At 39.4% G+C, this 9,276-nt stretch overlaps 1 protein-coding gene across 4 annotated transcripts in view; it reads right to left on the minus strand.

The window, feature by feature from the left end:
- The window catches only part of ATM (ATM serine/threonine kinase), a 59,269-nt gene that overhangs the window by 49,882 nt on the left and 111 nt on the right, over window positions 1-9,276 (minus strand). For 2 of the 4 annotated variants that reach the window (XM_090133889.1, XM_031606206.2), the window contains exons 2-8: window positions 7,219-7,311; window positions 7,019-7,131; window positions 5,410-5,555; window positions 4,840-5,004; window positions 1,748-1,913; window positions 1,225-1,463; window positions 276-439 (exon numbers count right to left, since the gene is read on the minus strand). In XM_090133889.1, coding sequence (XP_089990015.1) covers window positions 276-439; window positions 1,225-1,463; window positions 1,748-1,913; window positions 4,840-5,004; window positions 5,410-5,555; window positions 7,019-7,131; window positions 7,219-7,290 — 1,065 coding nt within the window. In that variant the 5' untranslated portion in view covers window positions 7,291-7,311. Of the gene's footprint in view, window positions 1-275; window positions 440-1,224; window positions 1,464-1,747; window positions 1,914-4,839; window positions 5,005-5,401; window positions 5,556-7,018; window positions 7,132-7,218; window positions 7,312-8,815; window positions 9,240-9,276 lie in introns of those variants that run through there. The other 2 variants (XM_090133888.1, XM_090133890.1) reach the window with 2 other exon arrangements.

Raw genomic sequence — 9,276 nt, forward strand, 5'->3', positions numbered from 1 at the left:
TTTTTTATCAGGTTTAAAGACTCCATAAGTAGTATTATGTGTTATTATTTACTATAATTGAACTTGTACTTACGTTCTAAAAAGCAAACTAGTGAAATCTAGTATAATTTAGGAATTTGATCACTTATAAACTGCACAAAGGCTATAAACTAACACACCAAAAAGTACTAATACTTCAGTAAATGATTTTGAGGAATTGTTAAAAGCTACATTACTTTAAAAAGCAAAATGTACGACGTAAGTATATACATCATTTTCAGTTAAAAATATGTTACCTGATGACAAATATCAGCCAGTAACTCAATCAAACTTTCCTTCACAGCAACAGAACGTGAGCCTGAAGAATACTTTCCTCTACAACCTATGACATTTATTTCATTCACCAGCAGATCAAACAGGTTATGTAAGATACTTTGCCATTTTGCTGAGTTATATGCACCTGCACATGCAAAAACAATGAAAAGATAACAATATATGTACCATCCACTTGATTCAATATATAAGCCTACCTACACCATACAAAATACAGCCACAATCCCAGTAGAGCATACAAACCTTACCAACAAACGCAGGCTGACAGAATAATCCTTATAATGGGGAATGAAGTAAAAAAAGCGAAAGGAAGTTAAAAGATAATTTAATCACTGTATAAAGTAATAAGCACAAAGAAGAATCTTGAAATATACAATTATTTACCTAATTGGAAGGAGTAAAACTACATGCAATGAGTAAGTTTGGAGTAATTATAAATTCTTTGCCAATTGTAGTCAGAAGTAACCTCTTCCAAAAGAAGTGTTGCTGTCACCGAAATAGGCCATGACAGGCAAACACAAATTACTGAGTGATGTTCTCTGACCAGTATTATACACTAAGTCAGACTTACTCAAACTACAGCAGTCATTTCCTAATCGTCATGAGCACATTAGAATGCATATGGCAATCTAAACTTCATCTAAGCTAACATTCTTTTTATCTAAAGACTTTTGGCTTTACTTCAGTAATTATTTAACCTCCGTGTAAGAACAACCAAACTTTACAGGACTTAATACAATTAATATCCTCTTTGTGTATGCAGTTCAAAAACTCATTTTCAATGGAATATGCAGTACAAAACTGCTGGCAAGCCATCATCATTTCCATTAACATTCGCAAGACTCGGTAACAGAATTCAGAAAGTTAGCACTATAATTTGAGCAATCACATACAGAGAGCTTTTAATTGTACCTTTTTCCTGAGACTTTGCACCCTTTGGATGATGAATATGAACTTGGAGAAGAAATAACTCAATTATTGATTCCTTCACGGAATCTTTTGGCCTATATTGAGTCCATATATAAAGCACTGTAGGCAAAATTTCTTCCCCAATTTTACAAATCCGTTTGCGACAGTTTACAGCAAATGTATTAAAGAAGATATTCATTGCTGCAATAATATGATCCAGGCCTGCAGTATTTTTCTCCTGCCTGCAATACAAACCAAACATTCCAGCTTCAGAAGAAATAGTCACATTTCTTTTCAAGACAATTGTTAAAATGTAAATACTAGCATGCACTTCTATTCTGAATATTATCTGCCCAGCAAATGGAAAAGTTATGAGTGAAGAGTTTATTAAAACAGCATTCAAAGACAGAACGAGGAAATAAATCTGAAGGATGATTTGCTTTTACTCAAGTTTAATCCCAAATACTTTAAACAGATATTATCTAAAAGCAGGAATTAGCATAAAAAACGAGCACTTGCAACATACCTCACATACTGCATTGCTGTTGAAAAAAAGCTGAACACATCAGATCTCAACTCATCAGTTTGGAAGCAATATCCCCTCATCAATGTGTGAATTATTCTTGCCACCAAGACTCTGTTCATCTTCCCAGAAGGTGTGAGGTAAAATTTTCCATACAGGATCAGCAGATCTACACATACATGATGTGGATATGTTATAAATACACAATTATGTACAGATACATATATATTTAAGAGTACATAAAATGCTTGAAACAAAATAGTACATTAAATATATAGAAGTCGTCATTTTCAATTCAGCTGCCAGTCATTATTTACTGAAGTTAACCAGGAGAAAGAAAAAAAAAACAACATAGAAGAAACCACATGTAGTCTTCTGCACTGAGAGTAAAGTTAGATTCATTCTGAGCTAGAATGCAACCTGCTTTGTGTTACACTGAGCAAAGTGACTACAGCCACACAACCAACTTCCCTTAACTACTACATTCTCCTAGTCCACATGAACTGCTCAGCTTGGTGGGCTCCATTTGTTGTGGAATACACAGTAACAGCTCTCTGAAACAACTTACAGTTACATACACATTCACAAAGAATTTGGTGTAGCAGAAACAGGCAAACAGATTAGAAGAGTTGGTGCTTAGGTTCCCCATATTTCTATTAGAGCACAGATCGTTCTCTCCAGTCACCAGAACCACACATCCATGCTCTGCATTCATCTAAGAAGTTTCCTGAGGGAAAGGCCTCTTCCAGAGATGCTTGCTTTCTTCTCTCTTGGCCAATTTAAGAATCCCCACCCAACCCTTTCATCAGCATCCTGAAAATAACAGCAGCACATTACCAATCCACCCATCATCATCAGTTTAACATGACAGATAAACACACTGATTACTGCTTGATTTATGCCACCTACAAGTGACATGATAGTATCCACTGCAAAGATCCATAGCAGGAAGAAAGAGAGGCCAGTCCCACTAACTATTCTGGCAGGACACCTTCTATGAACAGATACCCACTTCTCAGACCTTCTCTAAGAAAAAAAATATAGGTAGAATGATCTTCTGGGAATCCCAGCTACAGTGACTGCTTTGCTCACAGTTGCCCTCTGAGCTCCTACAACCTTTGGGATACAAAATGACCAATTGCCACAACGTTTTCCAGTGAAGGGGTTACCACTGGGACCTTCTGTCATGATCTGGCCCCATACTTCCATCACCCCTGAATGAACTTCAAGAGTTTGTTAGTTTGTTTACAAGAGTGACTATCACCTAGAAGAGCCTGACAACCCCCAACTCTACTGGTGAGCAGGTTGTCACAGTTTGGAGTGACTGAGCTCTTGACAGACAGGTAAGACCCAGACCTCTGAGATATTCTCTTAAAATTTCTTTTAAATACACTGTTTGGCTGACATTGATAACTTCATCCAGAATTTTGATTCTTGGGATTCCTGAACTGTGAAGAAGCCAGCTCAGGACAATTATAAAAGCTAGTGTTCCACTATCATGCAGGCCTGGGTAAATTTATGGGCAACTTGGCTCCTTCAGGACTCCCAATACCACCTTCAGTGGGGCATTCTTAACTCTGGCCTCCTATTCAAAAGGGATACAAACACATCCTTCCCAAGCAGGCATAAGACTGTTTGCAGAACTCAGGTGACTCTATCATGCAATCAGATCATACCCCTACATTACTGTGCTGCATCTAATGAAATTATGAGGAGCCTAAGCACCAGCTGTCCTGATCTGTTTGCCTTTTTCTGCTGCACCAAATTCTTTGTAAATATGTAACTCACAAGAGTAGAATCCATTTCCATTCTCTGCTTTCCTTGTTAACTGTCTACAACACCGTTGGCTTATTGTCTCATTCCCTATCTGCCTGTCATCAGTTCTAACTTTTCCAAGTCCTTACTTATAGGTTGACAGCCCCTTTGTCTTCTCCAGCTACCTCAAAGGCTCCTAGCCTTAGGTAGCTTCGACATACAATTCCAGCTTCCCCTTCAACTTCCAGTTTTACTTCCATGGCCAAATGGTACCTACTTCTTTAATTTCTCAGACTCCATTCTCAGGCTTTCCAGTTTTCCAATCACATCTACTACCCAGAACTGCTCTAGATAAGTCTCTTTGCTTCGTCAGCTTCGTGTAGGACTTTTTGCCTCTTTTCATTCCCAGTATCATTAGACTCTTTTTCTAAATCCTTTGCAAGTTTACTTTCATTTTAGAGTTAAGCAACTCTCTTCAAGATAAAGAACAGAGTATTTTCTCACAAAACACTTCTCATAAATCAAACTACCTCTAAAGCACAACACCATGCAAATACGGTATCTTTATGCTTTGTTTCTACACTTCCTTCAGAACTACCCATGCAACATTCAACAAACTAGACTGTAGAACTTGTAATACCTTTTTCCTCCCACCAAATTACCGTGCTATTACATAAACAAATATAAACAGTTAAATGAAGAAAACCAACTCTGTCCCAGCTGAAATCAGGACAAAAATACACATAGTTCTCCATGCTAAATAAATTAACTGCTAAGAAAGTCAAATTCAACCCTCTGAAAAGTGGAAAATTACGTTTGAATTTTCAGTCATTGTTCAGGTTGCATGTGTGTCTTTACTCAACTTCTTCATCTATTTTTGTCTGTGTAAATGTGGAACTTCCTAGTCTTTTCTTTATATGCAGCATATAACATATGTGTGTATAACAAGAGTGAACCAATGCTTTTTTAGGATCTTCATGAATGAACAAAACTAGGATAAAAAATAGTAGTGCATTAACTATAACAAAACTCTACCAGCCAGTACCCAATAACTTTAAATAACTGTACATCAACACCAGTGTTACTCAGGCTACTTCCAGCACACATTTTCCATGGATTCTTTACATCTGTCAAATTCTTTATACATGTTAAGCCCTGTGGAGAACGTGCACATGCAGCTACATGTTTTAGCAAGCAATAGACAAACATTAATTTAATAAAGGTTTGTGTAGTACTTCACACAACAGGGTGTTGCAGGAAAAGTATCAAGTAATTAAAATGCCCCTAAGCATACTTCTATACTAGGAAAAGACATTCCTGGTGAAACTTGAAAATATTACCTGGCCATTGCTGCTGGGATATCTCACACCAGTACTTCCTTACTGAGAGGATATCCTTTAAGAGTATACTACTGCAGTCAGATCCATAAGCAGCACAACTTGCTGGATCTTTTATAATATGCACGACATAGTTCAGAAGTTCCTGACATTCCAGTCTGGGTCCTCCTATGTGAAAAAAAAACATGAGACTCCAATTAACTCACAGCCACATAAATCTGGAATTATTTAAATGTAAAATGAACATATGAACTTTACTTAAAACTATGGTTCAGAAACAGCATTGTTAGGAATCACCTTATTAAATGCTTCTATGAATAAAAACAGTTGTGTGAGAGGAGAGAATCTATCACTTCTAAGCACACTGAATTACTAGGAAAATGGCACTGTAATTGTGAAAAAGGAGAGAGAAGGAGCACAGAGAATGGATTCACATGAAGATATTTAAATCATAAACTTCTGGGAATGACCAGGATAAAATCCACCCTGGTAACTTACCTTGAGTAAAACATGAAAGGTTAAAGCGAAGTGCTGGAACAAAACAATAATTATAAATGAATATTTACTACTCACTTCGATTAGCACGCCTGATGAAATATTTGACTAAACTGCCAATCTCCTGCATCCTTTTTTGTTTGGAAGTCTGGGTTGAAGCAGATGCATTTGGTTTTGTCAGTCTGAGATTTTCCATTTCCTTCTGGAAATATTTCTTCAGGACACTTCAAAAAAACAAAGAGATACGAATCAATGAACAGTAAATTTATGAGTTGGGTAAAAAAGGCCAAAGTTTTGAGCTAGAACATCAGTGCTTAACCTTTTCATAGAATCATAAAGGTTGGAAACGTCCTCCAAGATCATCTAATCCAACCATTCACCTACCACCAATATTTCCCACTAAACCATGTCCCTTTGTACCACATCTCCATTTTTCTTGAACACCTCCAGAGACAGTGACTCCACCACCCCCTCGGGCAGCCCATTCCAGCACCTGACTGCTCTGACAGAGAAGAAATATTTCCTAATATCCAACCTGAATACCACAATTCTAATTCTTAAAATTTAAAGCCATATACAAGAGCCTAAGCATGATGGAAATACCTGTTAGTTTGTAAGATAACCCAGCAGAAACTTGAATAGAAAACAAACTTCCCTATAAAATATGCATGATGTTAAACAAAAAATACATAATTAAAGAAGGTGCAGTGCAAAGGCTTTTTATTTATGATGCAACGTTCTACTACAAAATAATAAATACTCTTTATTGTTTGTCCCTTCAAATTCTACTTCTGAATCACTTAAAATTAACATACAGCATAATGAATAAAAAAACATTTTCACTGGTTTTATCATTGGCAATTAGTATAGAATTTCTGACCCCTTCTGACTCTTTGTATTCAGTTTAAAGTCCACTTCTGTGTTCCTTTCACATTTCCAATATGCTATTGGCTACTATCTCAAAAGCAACACAAAATGTATCAAACACTTTTCATGATATTTTCAGTACAGCTATGAAACAAGAATTATTCAAAAGATGTCCAATTAAAACATGATGGAAAGCCACCCAAATACCAGCCTATGAAAACTAACACTTTGGATGTACTTTTGACAAGAAAATAACACTGGGCCCAACTGCTCTAAGAATTTACCATACACCTCTCTGTTGACCTTATAGTACACCTAAAGCAGACTATTTCGAGGTGGGTCTCTACAAACTTCACAGCATAAGTTCCTTCATTCACAAGCCACAGCCCTTCCATTTTGCCTTAATAATTCAGCAACAAAAAAATTTCACAAGCTATCTACAATCTAGATATGTACTATAAATTGCATACTAGATGCACAGGATAATTTTTAATAAACAAGAACAATCCATTTTTTCCAAGAAAAATGACCATCTAGTTAACAATTAATTTTCTTAGCAGTTAGGAGTACTGCATCTTTCATGCATGCTAAATACTGCACAAAGCCATTTAATGAATTTTTAGCTGCTTTTAAATTTTGTTCCTTTAGAAGCTGTTACAAGTTGTTTCTCGTTCACAAACTGAAAAGAAATCTGAAACCATTTGCAGAAAGGTAAGTATTAAATTAAGTCTGATAAATAAACTGGTGATGTGCCAGAGAACTGTAACCACCCATAAACTAAAAAAGCTGTGCTTTCCCTCCAGACAAGAAAGAAAACTACCTGAACACAGCATCCCAGTTGAGTTGATTTCCTCTCTTAGAATCAGAATTCCGATCCAGCTGGAGAACTGTTTCAGGATCACGGAGGAGTCGCTTGAAATTTTCAATTTCATTCTGAAAAGGTATGTCAAGGAGAAAAAAAAAGTTATTAATGATTCCCCTCCTTAGCTTAGACACGCATACCAGAAGAAAAACTGTTACCCTTCGTTCTGTAGCTCTCTCATTTTCAAGGCGACGACAACACAAAAGCAGATCATGCAATGCAAGACTCATGGTTCACTTTAACAACCGTACCTGCAGATGGAAGAAAAGGGTAAGACCCCTTTTTAATATAGACTCAATTCTGACAGTTAAAAAATTGAGAATACAATATGTTGAACACTGAATATCAAACACAACTATAGTGTTACTTCATTGAAAAGTTCATTCCTCTCTGGGCTAGTGTTATGGGTCACAAGACTGAAGGCCAGAATCTGATGTTAAGAATGGTCAGTTTTCACAGAAAAAAGTCCTAGACAGTAGCAGCAAAGATTGCTTTCACATCCCCCTGATTTTCTTTCTTCCTACAAGTAATAACAGAGCAGAGAGTTGACCAGATAATATTGAGTGAAATACCATTGGCAACAGGATTAGAATGACACAGAGACAATCAAACAGCACCAATTTTTCAGCAGCTAGTTGTTACCAAAAGCACTCTTAACATCATGCTGAGAGATGGTAGCACCACGAAAACTCACTCTCTTCCCCTCTAATATCCTTTATTTCCTTGGGTATGCGCTAGCATACTTTCGGACTCAACACACCAAAGGATGCCTGAGTACCAAACACATGGGGAAACAACTTTTTCCTTCTATGACTACTTAAAGTAGGCATTGGAATTTGCTTGACTTTCCATTTCTGCCTTCCAGAAGATTGTACTGAGACAGATCATGAAATGGAACTGCATACAGTTTTCACGCTTCTCCTTCAGGTAACACCAGACATGCTGCAGTAAGACACACAACGCATACCACTGCCTCCTGAATACTGAGGTGGGAATACAGAAATACCCATTTAGACAAATAAGGCAATTATAATAGCAATCAGATCTGCTGCCTTACGCTGCATTCACCTTCCTCCGCTTCAGCCACCAGCTGGGACTAAGGCTGACTGGAAAGACATGGCGACCAACTGGGCACAAACGAATAGCTTGGACTGGAAGAAACTTCAAAGATTACTGAGCTCCAACCCTTTTCTTGAGCCAGAGGCTCAGACCTTGATGCAGTAGTGCAGATGGGGCCTCACAAAGGCAGAGCAGAGGGGGACAGTCGTCTCCCTGCTGCCACCCCTCTATTGATAGAGCCCAGGATGCTGGTAGTCTCCCAGGCTGCCTGTGCACACTGCTGGCATGAGCCCAGCTTTTCACACTTCATGACCCCTTAGTCTTTCTCCACAGGGCTGCTTTCAGTGTGTTCTTCTCCTTATCTGTATGCATATTCAAGATTGCAAATGCAGCACCTGGCTCTGTTAAACCTCATTAGGTTCTCATGGGCTCACTTTTCAAACCTGTGCAGGTCCTCTGGATGGCATCCCTTCCTTCTTTTGTGCCAACTGCATCACTCAGTTTGGTGTCACCAGCAAACTGCTGAGGGTGCATTCCACCCCACCATCTCACTGATAAAGATGTTAAAGGGCACCAGTCCCAAGCCACCAAGCACGACCGGCCTCTACCTGGACACAGAGCCACAGACCACAACCCTCTGGCTGTGTCCATCCAACCAACCCTGTATCCACTGAATACTGCAGCCTTCAAACCCACATTTCTCGTATTCAGAGATGAAGACGTGGTGTGGGACCGCGTCAATGCACAAGCCCAGATAGACGACATCAGCTGCCTTCCTTTGTCCACCGATGCTGTCACTCCATCACAGAAGGCCGGCAGAGCGGTGAGGCACCACGTGCCCTCGGGAAGCCGTGCCTTCTCCGCTCATTGGCTCCTCGAAGCGGGTAGAAAGCAACAAGCAACTTTCAGAACACTGAAACACGGCTTCTGAAGCACGGAGCGGCTGTGCCATAGGAACAACCGCGAAGCACCTCTAAGCCTGAATCCCCGCACTGCCCTTCCCGCAGTCGCTCCTCCAGCCGCCCCAGCGCGGCTACCGAAGCCACGCGAAAGCGCGGCCGAACGAGCGCCCCGCGGTGACCTCGACCGCCGCCCGTCCACCACGGCTCCGCCAAGCCCACGGCACGCGCGGGGCGCGCCGCCCTCCCGCCGCGCGG

The sequence above is a fragment of the Phasianus colchicus genome, chromosome 1, assembly GCF_987193195.1.
Source record: "Phasianus colchicus chromosome 1, bPhaCol1.hap1.1, whole genome shotgun sequence".
Classification (NCBI taxonomy): Eukaryota; Metazoa; Chordata; class Aves; order Galliformes; family Phasianidae; genus Phasianus; species Phasianus colchicus.